Source organism: Larimichthys crocea, chromosome I (genome assembly GCF_000972845.2).
Source record: "Larimichthys crocea isolate SSNF chromosome I, L_crocea_2.0, whole genome shotgun sequence".
NCBI lineage: Eukaryota > Metazoa > Chordata > Actinopteri > Sciaenidae > Larimichthys > Larimichthys crocea.
The window spans coordinates 35,568,386-35,589,132 of NC_040011.1; the positions used below are offsets into that span (position 1 = coordinate 35,568,386).

The 20,747-nt window shown below is 41.8% G+C and overlaps 2 protein-coding genes across 3 annotated transcripts in view; one reads left to right on the forward strand and one right to left on the reverse strand.

The window, feature by feature from the left end:
- The window catches only part of spock1 (SPARC (osteonectin), cwcv and kazal like domains proteoglycan 1), a 98,703-nt gene extending 92,927 nt beyond the window's left edge, over positions 1 to 5,776 (forward strand). For both annotated transcript variants that reach the window (XM_019253728.2, XM_019253729.2), the window contains exons 11-13: positions 578 to 640; positions 1,264 to 1,401; positions 4,214 to 5,776. In XM_019253728.2, coding sequence (XP_019109273.1) covers positions 578 to 640; positions 1,264 to 1,401; positions 4,214 to 4,410 — 398 coding nt within the window. In that variant the 3' untranslated portion in view covers positions 4,411 to 5,776. The remainder of the gene's footprint in view (positions 1 to 577; positions 641 to 1,263; positions 1,402 to 4,213) is intronic.
- Positions 5,777 to 9,532: 3,756 nt separating this feature from the next.
- bicc2 (bicaudal C homolog 2) lies at positions 9,533 to 20,676 on the reverse strand. Its single transcript, XM_019253749.2, has 19 exons — positions 20,350 to 20,676; positions 19,182 to 19,228; positions 18,742 to 18,811; positions 18,516 to 18,595; positions 18,137 to 18,298; positions 17,998 to 18,051; positions 17,537 to 17,752; positions 17,201 to 17,452; positions 16,881 to 17,012; positions 16,414 to 16,603; positions 15,235 to 15,368; positions 14,936 to 15,141; positions 14,364 to 14,469; positions 13,803 to 13,842; positions 11,862 to 12,025; positions 10,834 to 11,059; positions 10,575 to 10,741; positions 10,238 to 10,337; positions 9,533 to 10,123 (listed from the first exon to the last, which is right to left on the reverse strand). Exons 1-19 carry the CDS (start codon positions 20,612 to 20,614, stop codon positions 9,993 to 9,995), a joined length of 2,742 nt encoding a protein of 913 aa, XP_019109294.2. The 5' UTR covers positions 20,615 to 20,676; the 3' UTR covers positions 9,533 to 9,992.
- Positions 20,677 to 20,747: the final 71 nt, after the last annotated feature.

A 20,747-nucleotide genomic window follows, 5' to 3' on the forward strand; every position in this document is an offset into this window, starting at 1 on the left:
ATTGGAAAAAGAGAACATTAAAAAGGTGTCTTTTTGGTGTAATTGTCAAGTAGGTTTGACAGATAACTTACTGGTTCAAAGTTGTACTTTTTTTCTGTGCAGTGACAAATTATTATATTTATTATTATACACATTTTCATGTATTTGTTTTCAGTTTTACCTCTAATTAATTAGTATTACATGATGACTGCTTATGTTCCCTCTCCTTTTGTGTTTTAATTGTCTTGGTGTAGCATAGCAACCACTCAGATTTTATTTAAGCATTGCTTGTATACTACCTTTCATACAGGTTAGTCTAATTCAAGTGCATTACAGATGACTGAAAGTCTGACAATTTGTTGTAAACACTAAAACAAGAAACTTAGCACCGTAGAAGATGTGAGGACAGATGCAATTTCAGCTTCAGGACTGTAATGAAAGGTTGACCAATATGAGAAATCAGAGATGTTGCTGTAGTGTAAGAAGAGTAACTATGAGTAGATGGTAAGACAGAAAAAGAGCTGTTTTAGTTAAATTACGTTGATGGAAAGACTAAACGAGCTCTACTGATTAAAATACTGTGTATGTTCTCTTGTAGGACTGCCCTGCCAAACTGAAAAGAGCAAGATCCAGAACCAGAGTCGAAGGAAGAGCCTCATAGGTCAGTCTGTATGATTGCCAGCTGTTAGTCACTGACTCCTGTCTAAGAAATCAACACGGTCACCTTTAATGCTGACAAACACATAAATCTGCAGCATTAAACATACGGTATACACTATAAAATACATCCTGAAACTTTGTACGTGTCATCCATCCCCACTGGGCAGATCGTTCAGTCCTTTGGCTCACAGAAAAACAGCATGAAAAATAAGGTTGGACTGGGTCAAATGAAGGTAACGGTGTTTTCCGTGTGTGCATGGGTTTGTGTGTGTGTGTTACAGGGTCAAATGAAGGTAACAGTTTTCTGAGAGCTCATGGGCTTGTGCGTGGGTGTGTGTTTGTGTGTTACTGAAAGTGGCGGCTTCCCTTTAAGCAGGATGTATGGTTGTAGTCCTGCAACCTTCACAGCAGTAATTGATTGTTGATCTCCCTCTGTGAATACACAAGGACTTCGGTCACAGGATACACAACATCTTGCTGAGGAGGGATCAGATTCTGCCTTCTGTTTTTGTCAGTTTAATGTTGCTCATCTCTCTCTCTCCCCTTTTTATATCACTATTTACTTACATTATTCCTCCCTCTTTCTTTCCATTCTTCCCCTCCGCATCCTCTCCCTATCTTTAGGCTCCTACATTCCTCGTTGTACTGAGGAGGGCTACTTCAAACCAACCCAGTGTCATGGAAGCACTGGCCAGTGTTGGTGTGTGGACAAATATGGCAACGAGATTGCTGGCTCCAGAAAACAAGGCAACCCCAACTGCGGTAAGACCAGGGGTAGAAGCAATGGATTACAACAACTCACATTATTACAGTCTTTTTTGGGGGGAGGGTAATTATACTATTGCGAGTTACTTATGTATGCATTACACTACGTAACATACTTTGCCACTTCTAAATCATTCACTACTGACTAGCCCTACCATTCAATCTATATCCAAACCTTCCATCTGTTTTTTTGTAGTCACACCAGGGACACAGAAGCAGAAGCACCGTGAAGTGCTGCCTGCTTCCTTTCAGCACCCGTGTTAACCAATTGGGGCGTTCAGACAGAGCGCTTCAGTTTTTTTTATCTAGGTTTGCTGTCTGTTCTGCTTTTTCCACACACCATGAACACCATGTGCCAATGAAAACCATGAGCAAAAAAACTCTGAGTAGTTCTTGAAAAGAATACTTTTTTAAAAAGTACAGTAGTTTTACTTGTAGTTAAGTAATATTTCAGAAATGTAACAGTACATCTACTTAAATACAGATTTTCAGTACTCTTTCCACCACTGAGCTAGACCACAACACCCACCAACTCATGCACACACACCCACATGTTCACTTATAGCTAAACAAAGGTTTTGGCTGTGTTCTGTTTGCTCTCCTTGGCTCCCATTTCTCTGGCTGTCTGGATTTAGTGCTTTGATCCAGGTGGAGTGCTGTACGTCTGTCTTCTCTTTGTGTGTGTAATCTCGTGCTGTTACACACAAGAGAGACTGCAGAGCCTCTCTTCAAAACACAACGTAGCACTGAAACACGGAGAGCATCACAATTCCAACTTTGCTTCATTTCTTTGCTCAGTATCGCTGTGTCTCTCTCTCTTTATCTTAACAGGTATCTACGCACCAGTGATCATTTAGGAAATAGATGACATTAGGCATACTGCTCTCTGATATACTGCTCATGTACCTTTGATAAAACACCAGCGCCTTGCAAGTCAAGTAGGAGAATCCATCACATTTGTCAGCAGAGTGCAGTGTCAAAAGATTTGTTATAAACATGGATTTAGCAGTGACTGTATAGCATGTTTTGGATGAGAATAAACATCGGAACTGCTGGCTGAAGTGGGCATTCAAGAATATGCATTAGACAAAAAATATATACAATTAAGTGTGTTGATATGTCAAAGCCTTATTTAACAAGTTGGTAGCGGAAATTCAAAAGGAATGGTCAAAAAGCCAATGGATGCACGTTGCTGTAAATCAATTGCCGTGGGATTTTACTGTGGGAAAAAGAACAATAATTAGTAAGAAAGAATCCAGGCGGACATACTGATTACCAATCAAACAGCCAACTCACAGTCACAGATTATGGCTCACTCGAATGCCAGTCTAGTCCAAAGCCAGTAATTGCAGCTTCCAATATTGATGAGGTGTCTCTGTGGTCATCACACACACAAACACTGACAGCAGCAGTTCTTTGTCTCCAGTCTAACAAGCTCATCTAACTCTGGCTGAGTGGCCTCAGGCTGTAGCCGCCTGGAGTTCTCCCATTCGCCCTTGCATAGAACAAACAGGTAGCAATGCAACGACTGTACGCTCTTATTTCTAAAAACAAGGACATCAAATGTGTTTTAACTCTGTAAATGCCACTCAACTACACTTGTATCCAGGTCCAAATGGATGAGGATTTTAATGTGCCATTTTCACACAAAATGCTGGAGGCAGCAGCTGAGGTAATGACTCCTGCAGCTACATAGGAGTCAACATTAGTGGTAATTTGGTGTGTTTCAGCTAAGTCAAGCGTCACCAAAGCTAGCTAGTTAAGAAACGATAGGGAAAGAAAGAAAAGGTCCAAGCCTCCAAAACCTCAGGGGAGTTAAAGGGTTTTGGAGGCTTGGACCTTTTCTTTTTATCTTCTTCTGTCCTGCCATTTATTGTCTGAATAGGGTCAGAATGTATTAGCCGTAGGTCAGGAGGATTCATCATCTAGGACGTCATTCATCACTGTCATCATAGTCCTACAGGTTCCTCAGTGCTATTCTGATTTGCTCCGTGATTATAACACAATCAGGTCTCTTAGGACATTGGACTGATCCAGGTCTAGTTAGGAGTCACAGTTGTGGCCGTATGCAACAGCAGGCGAAAAACCTTTCTAACCACGCAGGCATATTATTAGCCATGTATGTGTGTGTGTGTGTGTGTGTGTGTGTGTGTGTGTGTGTGTGTGTTTGATTGTGTTGATTTTGGTTTTTGTTGTTGATGTTTTTTTATGTTCACATGTTTATGCTCATATTGTAATATTGTGTATTTATGGTATCGCCCTTCCACTCTCAAAACACATCCCCTTACCTGTGCTCAGGTAACATCTACATATAGAGTAACACCCTCTGACATCATCATTGCATCATCATCATCATCATAATCATTTAAGAGTTCTTAAAGGATTATGTTACTCACATGAATATTATATAAGTAAAACACAGATCAGTGTTATGGCTTCAACACACATTAACTTTCCATGTAATAAAATGTGCTTCTAATAAAATCGGCCATTCCCATTCAATATATCTAATAGTTGTTGGGTGGTGGAGCAAAAGACGGCCTCTGGCACAGAGAGGTAATGTTAGCAAAAAGCCTAGCAAGCTAATGCAATATTTCCCATTATATTTAGCACTGTAAAATGCATTACATTACTAGTTCTACATGGTAGCTTAAAAACACTAGCATTTTCACACACAAGTATGAATTTCACAAAATGTGTTGTGTTGTGTGAACTGGCAACTTCACCAGCAACATTTACCTACAGAGAGAGGGTGACCATCTTTCTGTTTTTCTAATCTGTCTCTTTGTGATTGTGCATCTCCATACAGATGAGGACCAAGAAACATCGGGAGATTTTGGCAGCGGCGGTGCAGTAATCCTTCTCGATGACCAGGAGGAGGAGCCATCACAGAGCGGGCGGAGCCGGCAGAAGAAGAGACGGGGCCGGATTCACCCCCGAGGAGCCATTGAGGACGACGAGGATGAGGAAGACGATAAGGATGACGAGATCGGCTACGTTTGGTAGCTCCGCTCCATTTTAACCTGCCATCAGCTGACCAGGAACCTTCGTTAACTCAGCACAGATCTGAAGCCATTCCAATGTCTCCTCCTCCTGTTACCTTGGCAGCAAGTCCATCTTTGGCTCCTGAACTTGCTCTTGTAACCCCCTGTCCCTTATCCATATCTCGCTCCTCAGTGAACCTCATCCGACCCTTTTCCTTTTCAAGTGTTTCGCTCAGACAGAAAACAGAGAGCCTATTAGATTTCAACAACAACTGTCAAGATCCTGTCAGAATTCTGCTCAAGCTGTCCACTTTGTGCTTCTGCCTTTCCCCCAAACCTGTGATCTTTAACCTCTTCTAACATGGACTTACTACTCTATTTTCTCTATTACTCTCTCTCTGTCTTCTTCTTTCTTCTACTCTCTCCCTCTCTCCTATCTCTGTATGTCCATGTCAGAGCCTCTGGTCAGTCTGTGAGCCCAGATATATTAGCTGATGTACTGGATGTAAATATTTTTTCCTCCAGGAAGGCCAGAATGTGGATTACCTTCCCTGTACTTTCATCAGCGGTTCATTCTCATGTTCTGTGTTCCACTGTCGGGCTCTTTCCAGTGTTCAAAGATGTTTCCACAACACGCTCCCAGGCTCTGAGATGCTCCCCCTCTCTCTCTGTTACTTTATGGAGGATTGTAAATTATTTAATCGTTGATCTTGAATGTCCCAGAAAGCCCAGGAAGCAATGAGATTAATGATGTATTGTCGTTGTTGTTGCATGTTTCTCATCGTGTTTCTGTAAAAGAGAGATTTACCTGGCCAGGTCTAGCTCTATGCATCTCAAACAGAAAGTGATGCCTATTTGGCTGCTACAATACTTTGTTGCTATGTTGATGCTGTCTAGTGTCTTTTTGGTTCTTCTCCCAATCTCAGGAGGTAGGAAGTTGCATTGCATAGCGATAGCAGGGTAGAAAAGTGAACTGCAATGCCTACAGTCCAAATCGGCGGCATCTCAGCCAGCTATGCTTTTACTAATTGGTCAGTAGGGCTGCTGAGGCTATTTGACTGTGCAAGGACACTAGAGGAAGAAGCTGCTCCTGAGCTGGGAGGACACATGAAGTCGGGTGTGCAGAGAAGAGGCTCTGTTCTGCCTCCCAACATTGGATATGTTCAGTGATTTAAATGATTGAAATCTTCACCATGTCAACTAAGTGAATTTTTATTTGTAACTTTGAAAATTTAAGTAAAGTGACACTTTGGGTGTCTTTTGAACCTTACAGGTCTGTGTCCATGTGTCTGTTGTTCTCCTGATGTACCATTTTCAGCACAAGCCTCACATTTCATGTTATTTCACCAAATCATGATGAAATAAAAACACTTCTCTTTCCTCACGATGAAACCACAAGCACATTTATGTGAGTTTCTCATGCTTTTTGGTTTTATTTGATTTTATTTTTTTTACTGAGGCTCAGATTTCTCTGCAGTAGAACAATCAAAGCCCTCCATCAATCCTGACCTTTTCCAACCTTGAGAAAGCAGTCTCCCCTGTTAGAAGCAGTCATAAATGGTAGAAGCAGAAAATACTCTTATCACATGCCCTTGAGAGAGGAGTATCACAAAGCCAGCAGAGCCCAAAAGAACATAAAAGCTTAATGAGTGTTTTTGTAATATCACTGGCTAATGGGACAGCTGACCCCACTGGCTTGAAACAGCCCGCTCAGCACTTTGAAAACACATTGTACCAACAATTGGAGGCTAAAAGGACAACTGAATCTTCTGGCTTGAAACAGCGTATTCAGCAATTCACAACACACTCTGTCAGATACAATAGACAATGGGCTTAACTATGTGCATCAAATTATGCCAGTAGCTGTGGAGGGTGTATAATCACCCAATTCTGGGAACCTGGCTGGTGCAGCATCATCATGTCATCAGGCTACATGACGAAAGCTGTAAAGAGAATGTTTCATTTGTGCATCTTTCATTACATGCAGCTCTTTTCTGAATTGTATACACCATATTCCTTTCTGCAAGAGCTAGCAGTATGTTACAGCTTTTGTCCTTTCCTTTTTGAAAAATATAGATGAGAGTATTGATACTGCTCTAATGTGTGTTGGGTAAACTTAGGCTCTGTCCAAAGGTAACAAAGTCAACCTACCAGAACCTCTAAATCCCAAGAATTAACACGTTTGAAATACTTTATTTAGCCAGACTAGCTGTTTCCACTGTTTCCAATCTGTGTGCTGTCCTAAATTTGCCTATAATTTTATATTTACCATACAGACGTGACAATGATGTCAATATTCTCGTCTAACGGTCAGCAAGAAAGCATAAGGCGCATGTCCCAAAATGTCACATTTTTTCACTTCTTCCATCGTCCATCCATTCTTCGGTTGTAGAAGATGTGACAGTCTGTGTTCCGACCTAATTTATTTCTCCATTTATTACCACCAGTCCAGTGAAAGCAATAACCAGAAATTGCACCCATAATTCAGGAAAGGTATCATGGTAATAGGAATTAGGTGGATATATTCAAATAATCAAAATCCCATTCACTTTTTTATTTTTTTTTCCTCTCAACTTGGAGCTCCAGCCACCACAAGACACATTTATTACACACAGCAGTCTCACGTCGCTCATTATTGTTTCTATTTTCTTCCACTCTCCAATCTCACTGGAGTCAGTTCTGTCTTCATCTCAGTAAGGGAGATGCGTGGTTGTGTTTTACACTCAAGGGACTCCGTTCTTCTGTTTCATTTCTCTGTTGGCTGCTTCTTTATTATCCTCGGATAGCTTCACTGAAAGATGACTCCTCTTCCATCAAACCAGGGTCTCCATGGAGACCGGTGATGGACTATGAGCAGGGGGGTTATGCAATTGTGGTCTTTTTTCCTCAACAAAAGGAAATAGCCTGATGAAGTTTGCCATTTAATGTGAGATGTGTGTGTTCTTAATTATTAGTGTGGTCCATCACAACATCCATCAAAATGAAAACGCTTTTCTCCAATACATCATGCTTCATACACCAAGCGTTTTCAGCTTATCATAATAAGACAATGCTTCCTTTGGCAAAATCTCTTCTCGATAAATACTGTTTTGTTATTTTTTAAATACCGTGGTCATCACGTGGTGTCTGAGGTTGTTTCTGGTTTCCTTATATTCTGTCAAGTCCATCAATCAGTCATGGGAAATGTAAATTTATGAATGTATTCAACCTAAATATTCCATTATATAATATAATAATTACTACTATATAAAACTATATGGTAATATCTATTGTATAGTAGACATAGATTTGTAGTGAATTTAAGCCACATGATGGACATATGGAAACTAGACACCATCCAGATCAAAACACTGAATCTTATCTGCACTAACTGATCTTTTGGCCACTTGTTGGCAGCACAAACAAGCTGTAAACAATGTTGATACATCATCATCAAGTTGACTGTATTTGCAGACACAGCTCACAAAGCGCAACAATATCATTTATTTGAAGACATGTCTGGTGAAAAAGTCCAATATTCTTTTGTTTTTGATATGCACCCATTTCTGAGGACAATATTTGGTTCTTTAGCTTCTAAATGCACCACCATGTTCACCAGATAGTCACTAACTTTGTCTGCCTGTCCTTGGGTGCTGAGTAGATAGTGTACAGTCTGTTATAGAGCTGTTTCACTGTGGCTGAAAAATACAGCAGATGAGAGCAGCGAAAGTGAAGCAAAACAGTAAAGTTGCAGGAAATGCTCAGCAGAGCTGAGAGGAACCAATGAGTGACTGTAGGTTAGTCGATAGAGGTCATTTGATCCATTATTAATATCAAATTCTTAATTATAGCAGCTTTAAAACTGGCATCTTTACTCTCTCAAAAACCAGCTTATAAAATTTAAACATTAACCTATGCTACATCTTCTTAATATTGAGAAGTTTAGAGCACTTAAATAAAAGAGGCTGAAAATGGAATCCACTCATGGCTTTTTTTTAGCATACCTTCCATGTAATTGGGCCATTTGTCAAGATTGCCACTTTAGCAGGTGAAAAGTCCAAGTGGCTCTCCAAAGTCCTCAGGGTCCATATTGCTGCTACTTTCAGGTAGTTTTCATTCTAGCTGTGTGATCAAGGACCGATTTAGACCGCCAACCACAGGAGAATAAAATTAGCTACCTGATGGAATAGAAATCCAGCAGTGCTCCAGAGCCCAAGGACCAGACTTGAGGATCACTGGTCTAAAGCCTGCATATGTAATTGGCAGAGACACTGTAATAAGCAGGGATCATCTCTCCCTAATCTGTCACAGCCCACCACTTCCACTCACACTCTCGTTCATGCTTGGCTGCCACTGCACCAGCCAGCTTGGGAAGCGTCTGAACGGATCAGACCCCCTCATGCCCCCCGGTGGAGGTTTCTTGGATCATTCACTTCAATGTGGTAACCAACAACACAATTCCAAATGTGCAAATTTAGTGAGATTATACCATGGTTCCTGTTAATACTCTGCCAGTGAGGTCCCTGTGATAGCACTAAATTGCTGGGTGTAGCCCTCTGCAAAATAAATTAAACAAGAACAACTCATAAGTGGTTCCAGTGGCTTCACTCTTGGCAACAGTCACAAATTAAATTGGAATTTTCAGGTGAGCAATCAAGTGAGACCAAACCACATTCAAATGGGTGTCACGTTACCCTCTCACCAATAAATGTATTGACCTATATGGGTTTTCAAATTCATTTTTCCCCCTTATCTGATTGTTGCTACTGTATATTTCAAAGCCAACTCCACCTTGCACACATGGAGCTCGTGGAGTTATTGCTGTTGTCACTTCTTCCTGAAACAAATCCATTATTTTTTGTGCAGCAAACAAATGTGACTTGAATTGCTAAACACATTGTGTGACACCAGTGCCCTCTTGTGGTCTGATTTTAACTTTGAGTAGAGAGACAGCTCATACTAGCACTAGTTACATGTGGTTTGGATGAATAATAGAGCTCTGAGGGGTATGCTGGTGACTTAAGGATTTAAGGCGCTGACTACATAATAATAGTCTGTCTGTGGAACCTTTTTTGCACGTCATTTTTTCTGATCTCTTCCCTCACGTCCTGTCAACTCTCTAAGAAAAGCCCCAAAAAGTCCCAGTTTAGATGCATTAACCAGCAACATTTTATTCATCATCTCTATCATAGCACAATGTCATTTATTTTTGTAAATCTTTATTTACAATTGCATAAATGTAGTGGTTAACACAGGCGTAAAAGACATGCTCAAAGTTTAGAAGTGATAATTTGTATAAGAAAGGCACTTTATGATGACAAAAGATACCACAAAGGATCAACATTGTGTTTCATACAGTTTGTTTCTCATAGAATCAGAGGTTTGGAAGCGAAGACCTCCTTGTCTTGATTTTGTAAAAAAAAGCTTTGGAGTATGGCTGTAGATTAAAGGCACGTTTCCATAATGTTTACTGCTCTTCAGGGCATTTTCACATTTATCCATTTTTCTTCAATAACAGGCAGAGATTAGACCTCTGCACTGGCAATAGCATCACTGTATATCTTTTAAGAGGCTGAATAGCTCCACGTCAGTCAGATGGAGCTCAGAGCTGGTTGGCATTTCCTCTCACCAGCGATTACTCTGAGCAGGAACTTCTAGATCCATGATTCTTGGTAGTCGACCACTAGCCCCACCCTCCAGGTAGCCAGGCTTCACTGCTGGTGTATCTGAGAGCCTCCTCTTGCTCTTGTTCAGGTCTGTACAGGAAGATAAATAATGTAATGATTTTCACGAGAGGAGGCAAGCGCCACCTACCACGTTAACAGATGGAGAAGCAGATCTGAGTCTAAGATTGGACATCATATTCTCACCTGAGATTGCCAATAGCATCTTGCGTCTGGCTCCAAAGGTGGAGACGCCCACTTCCTTCAGATCTTCATCAGACAGAGTAAGGAAAGTCTGGTAGTCAATCTAGATGAGCACAGATTACAGAGAACATTTGCATAATGAATCATTAATAATGCATAACGCTGGTTTGGCTACAACAGTTTATGTGTTTCTCTGCAGAAACTTCTTAAACGCAGCCAACTCAACTCAAAACTTGTGTGTTATATCTGCAGTTGATGATGGAAATGTATTTTCACACATTTTTTTTTTCAATGTTTGCACTCAGAAAATGATGCATTGCAACTCTATATCTATGTTTACCTCTTGTTGTTCAAACACATCGATGTATTTAAGTAGGCCAAGTTGGCTGAGCAGCTCAGGCAGGTCATCAGTCCTCTGGGGGGAGGGGCTCCGCTGACTGCAGGTTGATGCCCTCCTTGATGAGCAAACACCTTCAAAGTAGCTGCTGCTGCTCTGGAAGTTCTCCGCTAAATATCACCGGTCAAAGTTCAAGAGGAAATGGTTAGAAGTGCACCAGCCTGTTTTGTCTAGCTTAAAACCACACAGAGGTAAGACTTACAGGGTTTGTCATTTCTGCCTCTGTTCATCGAGGATGCAAATGCAGGGAAGGAGGAGGTGGATGAGGAGAAAGTAGGTGGGGGTGAGGATGGGGAGGATGCAGAAGAGGAGGAGGAGGAGGAGGAGGAGGAAGAGACAGGCAGGGATGAAGACGTGGATCCACGTCTGTCTCTCCAGTTCTCAGAATCACTGCCGTTGTACACCTTCCCCATCTGTGCAGCCCATGACTAGAAGGAGACAGAGACATTATGATGGTATTAAAAATGAACTAGAGTTTCTTTCATCTGTGAATATTTCACACCAGCACCTTGTACTTCTGTCACTACCTCCTTCGTTCATCTCTCTTTTGAGGTCATTAGACAAATGGTTACAAGTGATCACAAATTCTCTTGTGTGCAGAAGGTTTCAGTGGACATAATGTTCATAGATCCAAAGATTTAATAAGAAAGGTGATTAATCATGGGTCTAAACAAGCTCATTTGCCCCTCTTGGCTGACCTGTAATAGTGTATGAATCCTCCCAGCTGCCTGAATCTCAGAAGAAAATTGAAATCGTCTGAGCCTCTTGCTCTTATTAACCTAAGTGAGTCTGCTTCTTTGTCAGTTGCTATTGAGCAGCCAGACTGCAGCCGTTCAAGGGGCTTTTTAAGAGCCAGGGAGACGAGTTGAAACAGTTCAGGTAAACAGGTTGTTGAGAGCAGCTGAGGCGATAGGATCAGACCCAAAGTAATTGAGCATACAAATTGGTGCTACTTACCACACAGTGTGATAAATGCTTTAAACCGTTAGAGGGCAATACCAATAAATGAGAGTGTTGGTGGGGATGCAGTAGGGGTGCTTGTTTCACCGCAGTGCAACAAAAAACAGCTCTGGCAGCTCAAAAGAATTTAACAAGTTCAGCAAAAGTCAGTTATGTCAAGCCAACTCAGCTAAAGTTAAATAAAATGAACTCCAATAAGGTGGAAGTTGATTTTTGTTGTTGTTGTTGTTGTTAAACCAGACATTAAGTTAGCAGGATATTCATTTATACCTGATGCTGGCTATTGATGGTGCTCAGGTAGGGTTTGTAGCTGCGTCGGCTGATGTTGCGCAGTTCTTTGACAGCCTCAGCTGGCATGGACTTGGAGAAGCCAAGGCCGCTCCAGGTGTCTGTGGGCGTCCGAACTTCTGTGACCACTGGCTTCCTCTGCATAGCTGAAAAAACACAAACACAAGGAATGAAAATACGAGCTTTAAAGCTGCATTACCTAATTATTTTAGCCTCTTGAGGGCAATGGACACAAGCTTGAAAAACTGCTGCAACATACACAACTCATTCATTCACTTGAGTCATGGTTCTGGCCACTTGTTGAATGTAAATCTAATATTTGCTCTTCTTTCAGCTGTTTTGCTTCCTACCAACTACTGAGAGAAACATCTGGCTTATAGCTGCTAAATGTTTCACTAAGTTGACCCGATAATATCTAAATTTTGTCTGCAGTTTAGTGCTGGGCATGTAGCATACAATGGTTTATCAGAGCTGCTCTGATAAGAGCGGTCAGAGTTAACCAAAACAATAAAGATACCTGGAACCAAAACATTGAGCTGAAAGATACTAAAAATGCTTTGTCATATTGAAGGGAAATGCAGATTCTCTGTGGGTTCACTATGATTACATTACTGTCACATTACATGTAGCCATTTGTTAATCAATTTGATAATTTGATAAATTCAACATATGGACTATAGCACACTGATAGCATGTAGCATGCAATACAAATGCACCACAGGTTTTCTCATTTACTCTGATATTCTGAATTGGACAAGCCGGGTTCAGGTGTTAAATAATGAATAACAAACGATGCTTCTCCTTGCCAGCATGTGGCATATTTAATAAAATTCAAATTTCTGAGACTGAGACAGATACACACATTCAAATGACAGAAAAGTGACCCTGGGTCACTTTTTGGCACTGGAACAGAATCTATGTGTGAATATGGGATTAAAAAAATGTAGCAGCGCTTCAAAGAGTGGGATGTCAATAAGATTATAACTGGTGGGCTGCCGTTTGTGTGCGTGTGTGGATTTTTTTGTGAGTAAATGTCCCATTCATATACTGGCATATGGGTGTCTTAATGACTGTGAGGCAGATGGCCCATTCAAACTGCTAATTCATAATCCCATAAAGCAACACTGAGGGAATTTAGCACCATTTGGCTGCAGATCTTCCCAGTATCTCTCATTCTGCGTGATGGATGAGATAGTGTTTCCTGTGTGTGTGTGTGTGTGTGTGTGTGTGTGTGTGTGTGTGCGTGTGTGTCCATGCATGTGTGTGAATGAGGGTGCACAGAAGACAACTGTGTTTGGATGCATGTGTGTGTTATAGGCATTGTGTATTTGCCCTATGTGAATTAAGTGGGAGTGCCAGTGCTACTCTATTATAACTTTGGCACAGTGCAGCCCATAAACAGGTCCCCTTCATCAGTTGTCTTGGCAGTGTGCAGCTCCGAAATAGCCCCCCTCTATCAAGTCCCTGCCTCTGCACAGGATATTAATGTGCTCCCTCCATAACGTGCTTGAATGAGCTAAAAAGGCTACTTCATCCTGGATAATCATATGATATTAAATCATGTTTTAACAACATTATGACCAAAACTTCTGCACTTTTACAGAATTCCTTCGATTTAGTGTTGTTTGGGGAGCTGACATAAACTACTTTTCCAGTATGTGCCCTGACCAGCTAATAAAACAGCAGCTTGGTTGTATAAAAGTGGCCATTTGACGATCAAAACAACAATATAGAGAATTCATTTTGGACTTAATTCCGCCTGCAAAATGTATTTTTAATATATTTATCTGCAGTATACAGCAACTAATCGATCGATAAAAAAAAGAAATGCTCGCTTAGCAGTGCCCTAATTATTGATGCAGAAGTGCAGAGCTCCTGAAACCACAAGACAGGAAAAAATATTAAACATTTAGAAGCACTAACCTCTGGTTGCCAGCAGTTTCTTTTTCTCGTAGTCATAATCCTACAAAGCATAAACAGGAAATAAGGTGGGTAAATAATGCATGAAATTGATTTTTTTTTTCTCTGATTACTGAGGACAGGCAGGGGGAACCTTCCTGCTGCTGTGGCAGTAAACTTGTTAATCCTCTATGCAGTAACCTTTGAGAGTGAGACATGACAAATAAGAAGGAACACAAACAAACACAAGAATCGATTCCCAAAATCAAATTGCAGCGAGGTCAGGGATGTGGAGATAAATAGGTTATACTGCAAATAAAATGTTCCTGTTGTTTTCAATCTATCTTCAGTTTGATGTGCAGAAATTTCGGGCATTAAATTTTGTCTCCTCTTTCTGACTTGCATACATCTCCTCATCTTTAAAATACTATCACACCTTCACTGTCAAAAGTTTGCTGGGTTTCGGAAAGACTTCATTGTCTCTCCACTGAGATTTAGCTGTAGTCTAATAAGGTTGTCAAAAGGTGCAATGCATCATTTTGTGGTGGCAAAAAAAAGAGACCTACAATTCCTGTTTTTTCTCACCTCAGCCTTGGATGAGTCAGCGCGAACATCCTGAGCCAGCATCACGTCTCTCCTCAGGCTGTTCCTCCGCTCACTCCTCCCTCCCTCGGTCTCTGCGTTCAGCAATCTGGCACATTCAGGAGACACACATACATACACAAGGTTAAATTGTGATGGCTGTGTGCAACATTTGAGAGCTTATGAATTATTTCTTTCCCCAGAGCAACAGCAGCATTACCGAAAAAAGGATTTCAAAGATGTTGTATAATTATGGTTTGCATTAAGGGGAGAGATGCTTCATTAAAACCGCACCATTCTACAAAGTTTTTTTTTTTTTCCAGAGAACCAAATAAGTAAGAGACTCAGCGAAAAGCAAAATATAGACGAGGTCAACAAGCTGTCCTTTCTCCGTCTCAGTTTTTTGTGAAGATTCTCAGCAGATCTGGCACATGTAGGTGTATGTGTGGGTGTATTGATCACTCTCTGGAGGGGGGGTCTGTTCACAGTCATTGTAAGGACTCAACAAAACCTTGGTCGAGCATTTTTTTTTTTTTTCTGTTTTGTTTTGTTGTTTTTGTTCTTTGCATGCTCACCTGTATGTTAGTGCCTGCCCTGTTGAATGACGTCTGCCCTGGATGAAAACCTTGGTAATTTCAGGACCCTGGAGACTCCCCCTCCGACCCACCAGCCCCATCCTACCGATGCTGCTGACGGCATCATACACCTCAGATGATGACATTGCCACGACCTTGGAGCTCTCATCCTCTGACTGGCCGGACAGGTCCTCATTTTCTAAGATCTGAAGTAGAGGAGAGAAATCATGTTTATTCTCTATTGAGGTTTATCTATCAATGATTTGTTTGGTATAGTTTGACCTTAAAACATGACAAACCTTTTCCAGTGGCCGGCTGTCTGTTCCTTTCAGTCCTGTCCTCCCCTCGTCAGCGGGAGGGGTGAGACCTGGTGGAGGGGAGGGGCGAGGCTTAGTACCACTCAAAACCTCTGGAGTGGCAGTAAGAACAGAACCTGATCAACAAGAGGTGACATAGTAGTGAGTATTAATGAATAAAATAAAATATGTGCATAAAAGACATCCTTCACAAAAAGGTTAAAAGGACAACTGATACAGAAACGTTCCTGTATTGATAAAGAGAGAATACACTGAAGAGTGAATATATGATTATTTTCTAAAGACAACATCAGAGTACTGCTCAGTCCTTCACCGGAAAACTCCAAAATAAACCCACCAGGTAATATATGCGAACAGATAAACCTGAAATACTCCTTCTAAATCCAATCCACACTCTCAAAATCTAATATTTGATCGCTCTCCATTGTTTGAGCCGCCATACCTGTCTCAACACAATTAAATACCCTTTGTGTCATCTTGAACAGTAGCCTTTTGTTCTCCAGCCACATATCAATAACAATATCTCCTGAATTGCCTTCTTCCATCTGTAAAACATCTCTAGACCTTAGCACATCACCCCATTTAGTCAATGTTTTTTGTAACATCTCACATTGAATGGAATGCTGGGTGGCATCCCCAACAAATGTGTTCACCAACTTCAACTCATCGAGAACTCACAGATCACACAAATCCCACTTGATTAAAGCACGTCATGACCGAGCTTCTGCTTATCTCACAGACCTCCTTCAGACTCTCGCTCGGTATGATCCTCAACTGCAGATTTACATAACGTTATTATCAGCCATTCTCAGACCAGCAGCATAGTGGGTGTCGGCCTACTCCTATGGTACACCCTAACTGTGGAGCTCCCTGTCTCCTCATATCTGTATACTAGAATCTATTATGGATGTTTTAAAACTGCTCTTAAAAGCTTGCTTGCTGATTAAGCTTTACTTGATTGCATTTTATTTTTTAAGAATTGTTTTATGAAGCACACTAAACACCAGAGAAGCACTCTGTTGTTTAGTGTGCTTCATTGTCGATTGTAATGATGTTTTATGCCTTTGCTGTTGTTTTTATAGGATGTGATTACATTTCTCAATACAGTAGCTTTCTAAAATCCAACTGGAAACACACCCACAGAGATACATATATGCTCACCCTGCTCAGAGAGGCGAAGCTGCTGCAGTAACATGTTGAGCCAATAGTTAGTCAGCTCGCTGCCAGCCAGTGTAGGGTCAGGGGTCATCTCGGTTACCTTGGCAGTCTCACAAGAATCCAACCCCAGGAGCAGACGGCGGGCCTCATAGAGACAGGAGATGTTCCTTTCTAGACCTTTCACCACCACTGACTGATACATGCAAACCAATACAGAGTTTTACATCAGTATTCAACTTGCTACAGCATGTGAGACTACACGGAGTAGTTTTTCATCTAAAATAAAAAATGAACAATATTTCAATACATATTTTTTATTTAATCCAGCACGTATGAAATAAACAATCACAAACTCTATAGTCTGAGACTGAAAGTACATTTTAAAAAGAACAGATGTCCAACAAAACAACAACATTACTGTTTCTTTTTAGATGGACTGATTCTAACAATAACAAAGTGTACAGTTGTACCTTGTTGGTCTGTTTTACTTTTGGCTTGACACTAATGAAGACTCCCAGGTCTTGCATCATCTGAGACAGTTTACAAGGATCTGCCTCGCCATCTTCACGCATGTCAAACATCAAACAAACAGGCAGACAGTCCTAGACGTGTATACAAAGACACATACATCACACTTAATGTCACACAGATAAAGAAAACATTTTGTTATCACAGCAGAACTAGATATATAGATGGCATAGAAACACGAGAAACAAGAATAAACAAATTGCTACGCCTCATGTCCTTCAGCACAATACTACCTGAACAAAAACAACACACTGCACTGTACCATGAGCTGCTGCCGAGCCAGACACACTCCGTCAGGACTGCCCTGGATGAGCAGTGAGGGAGGGCTCTGAGGAGCACTGAGGTCTGGAAGGATGATTTGAGTCTGGGTTTGCTGCATGACGCTCATGAAGTGAGCTCCGTTCTGCCCCAACAGAAAGACATGCTGCTGGGAAGTGACATCCAGCTGGCTTCTCACTATACCGCCTGTGACCTCGGACCCCAGCAACAGGTCCATCAGGATGCAAGTCGCCTTCTGTCAAATGATGATGTATATATGCATGACATATTTGAATGTGTATAAACTGTAATAAATGTCCCTAAAATGTCTGACACTAACCTTGACAGCAGCTGCATTGCCCTGCAGGCCCCAGACCGTGCAGCAGCTTTCGTAGAAGCCAGGTTGTGCCTGAGGATGAGGTGGCACGGCCCTGAAGCTCACACTGACCCCTAAAGTCTGGACTACTTGCTGGATGAGTGGGGAGCCTGCATCTGGCAGAGTCTGGGGCACCAGGCTGACTGGGAGGTCAAAGGTCAGAGACAATGGCTGCAGGTCCTGTGTCAAAGTTTGGATGGAAAACAAGGAGAAGAGACAGAGAGGAGGGGAAAATAAAGAGATGTGAGACAGACAAAGACAAACAGCGGTGTTTTTGACATATATGCCTGTCTTCTTTGTGCCCGCCTTTCTATGAATCACTCTATTGATTGCTGTGTCTTGACAGGAGTGAAGAAATTGAGTTTTGAGACAGAAAAAAATCTATTCTGGGTAGTCTCAACTCAGATTATACTTTGACCACTCACTCTTATCCTCCTCCTTGCTTCCTCCACTCCTTCTATGGGCCCAGCAATGGACACCTGGCCAAAGCAGAAAAAAATAAAGGGCTTTTAAATAGGCTTGTTTTCATGTTTTCAACATGAAAGTTTGTGGCGTTAGCGTTACCTGGTTGCTTTTCTCTCCAGCAACGTTGTGGCGGTTGGAGTCGGGGAAGTGGATGTGACAAGACGTGACCTCCATCACCTTTTTGATGTTTCCACCACCTTTTCCAATCACGTGGGAGTGCTCTGTATATGCCACATCCATCTTCAGAGTCACCTTGTTCACCTGGATTTTATATAAACAGGGATGTCATTTGTGCAGATTACTTTTCAATTTTAAGTTGCCTTCAAATGTAAATGGGAGCAGGTTCAACATAATAAATAAATAAGTAACCTTTACAATTAAAAAAAACTTATTTTGAAGGGAAGCAAAAGTTTTCATCTGTACATAGTTGACGTAACTGTTCCAACAAATTGTGAAAATCAAACAGCAGAGCCCTCACCCTGGTTTCCAACACTTCTAGTATCTTCTTTTTGGCTTCCAAAACATTGGTTCTCTTCCCCTCCACCTTCACATGTGGATCTACATGGAAAGAAGAGTTCAGTTTAAATGCTATACATCTGAGTGCACTGCGGTGAATGGTAAATCAATTTGCGAGAACAAAAAGGTGCTACCGGAAAGGTACAAAACACAGAGATGATGTGAATCAAATGTCAAGAATTTGTCACCTTTCTTTGATTTGGCTCCAATCTTCAGTTTGGATGGCCATTTCACCTCAGTGTCAGTTTCTCTCATCACCTGTGGAGGCACGAACAATAGGAGAGCGTGAGAAGCAAAGAGCTGTCATTGTATGCCACAAAGACACACACACAACCAACGCATACACACATAAACACATCGAGACCCAGGGCAGATCTCTTCCATCTAAGAATACAATGTCTCATTTGCATTTCAAAGACTGCAATTATCACCTCCATAAAACCGGTAATCACTGGATGCAGAGTGTGGAACAAATGTTAAAATGATGACAGGGATGCTCTCGCTGATCTGTAAGCTACATTTAACCGGGATGCTTTGTGCACTGATGAGTATCAGTGGATTTCACTGAGGAGAGCAGCTTTCATTTTTTTGTTTCATATTTTGGTTATTAATGAAATGTTCTACTTACTCTCTCAAAAAACTCCTCTCCTGTCTCACCATCCCCATGCTTCGGAGCTGTAAGACAAACATCAAGCGAACATAAAGAACACATAACACACATTCCTGCAGTGTGATTTGTCACGTTTTGTTGGTCAGCAGCACAATATTCCTCTGTTTGCTCTGTTGTGTAAAGTCAACATTTAAATGTTGACTCGGCTGAAATTTGCCAAGCAACTGGAACAAGAGGTTGCCGGGAACATAAACAATTTTAAAAGGCCATCGCTCCACAGTGACATTTACAGGATACGGGGGGGAGACTCAGGAACGCCCTCAACCCCCCTCATCACTATGGGTTACGCTGGCCAGAGCTGAGGAATGGGAAGAGAACAGTACGGGGTGGAGAGAGAAGGTGGTGGTTGGGGGGCACAACCACAAATTAGCCTGGAGACAGCTTATCACATCAATGGCATTTGCTGACGCAAAGACCTCCCACTTGACCGAAAAATTAAAGTGCAAAATCAAGAGGATGTGTGTTAAAAAAAACAACAACAAAAAAAAAACAGAGTGGTCCTCAGCCTATTAGGGTGAAGTCTCAAGTGCAGTCTGATAGATTACTGCCAAAAGGGATGAGATACGTTTCTTAATGCCTGACTGAGGTTGCTCAAACAGCTGCAAAAGCTCAGTCCCACCTGCACACACATTAAACAACTGATAGTTATCTGAGTTGTATTGACCAAGCTTTCCCATCAAGTGTCTGTGTGAGGACAAACAGACAAACATCAGCCTCTATCTGCAGCAGTAGCACACTGTCAGAGAGAGTTTTTTTCAGTAACACAGGGGAGGCATTTGTCATAAACCTGCCATGCAGTGATAACTAATAGACTACCTCTGCTTCGCAGATAGGAATGATGATACCAAACAAATATTCTGAATGTATAAGCCATTGCAGGTCATAAATCAATGATGGTGCAGCAACATGTGCTTAGTGGATGGCAGTTAAAGTGATGTTGACAACAAGGACATAGCCAGCTGAAGGCCCTGACAGACACACAGGGTCAGGTAGATAACAGGCTGTGAGGAAGGAAGGCACCAAAACAGAATAACTTTCAGAAAAAGCAGTTTATAGATAAGAGTGTGAGAATGATAACAGTGCCAATGGAAAACGATGGAGCTTAGGCATCTCTCAGTGCACTCACCATACAACATGTTCTCCAGCTTCTTCCTGTCAATCCTGAACCTCTCTTCCACCCACTCCGGGTCCAAACTCTTCCCTCTTGCATTCTCCTGCCCTGGACTACCTTCCTCCTCTTCCTCTTCCTCTTTTTCCTCTCTGTCATGCTGGGCCTCGCTGGGCTCAGGCTTTGCTGCTGAGCCGGGTTCTACGCTACTTTCCAAGTCAGGCTTCTGGGGTGCTATGGTTGCCGGGACCGGAGAGCTCTCCTCTGTGGTGGTGGTGGCCATAGCAAGACTGAGCCCTCGTCAGTGTTTGTGTGTGTGTGTGTGAGGATGTGTGCATGTGTGTGACCAAGGAGACCGGCAGGGAGAGAAAAAAGGGGAGAGAGGGGCAAGAAACACCCCCTGTGCCTTTTCTTTA

Excerpts from the sequence above, each read along its gene's own strand:
- bicc2 (XM_019253749.2), bottom strand. The coding sequence starts at position 20,614 with ATGGCCACCACCACCACAGAGGAGAGCTCTCCGGTCCCGGCAACCATA. Across the intron at positions 18,052-18,136 it reads CTGGAGAGAAAAGCAACCAG|GTGTCCATTGCTGGGCCCAT; the intron begins GTAACGCTAACG and ends TGCTTTGGCCAG. Across the intron at positions 11,060-11,861 it reads CCATCAATAGCCAGCATCAG|TCATGGGCTGCACAGATGGG; the intron begins GTATAAATGAAT and ends GTCTCCTTCTAG.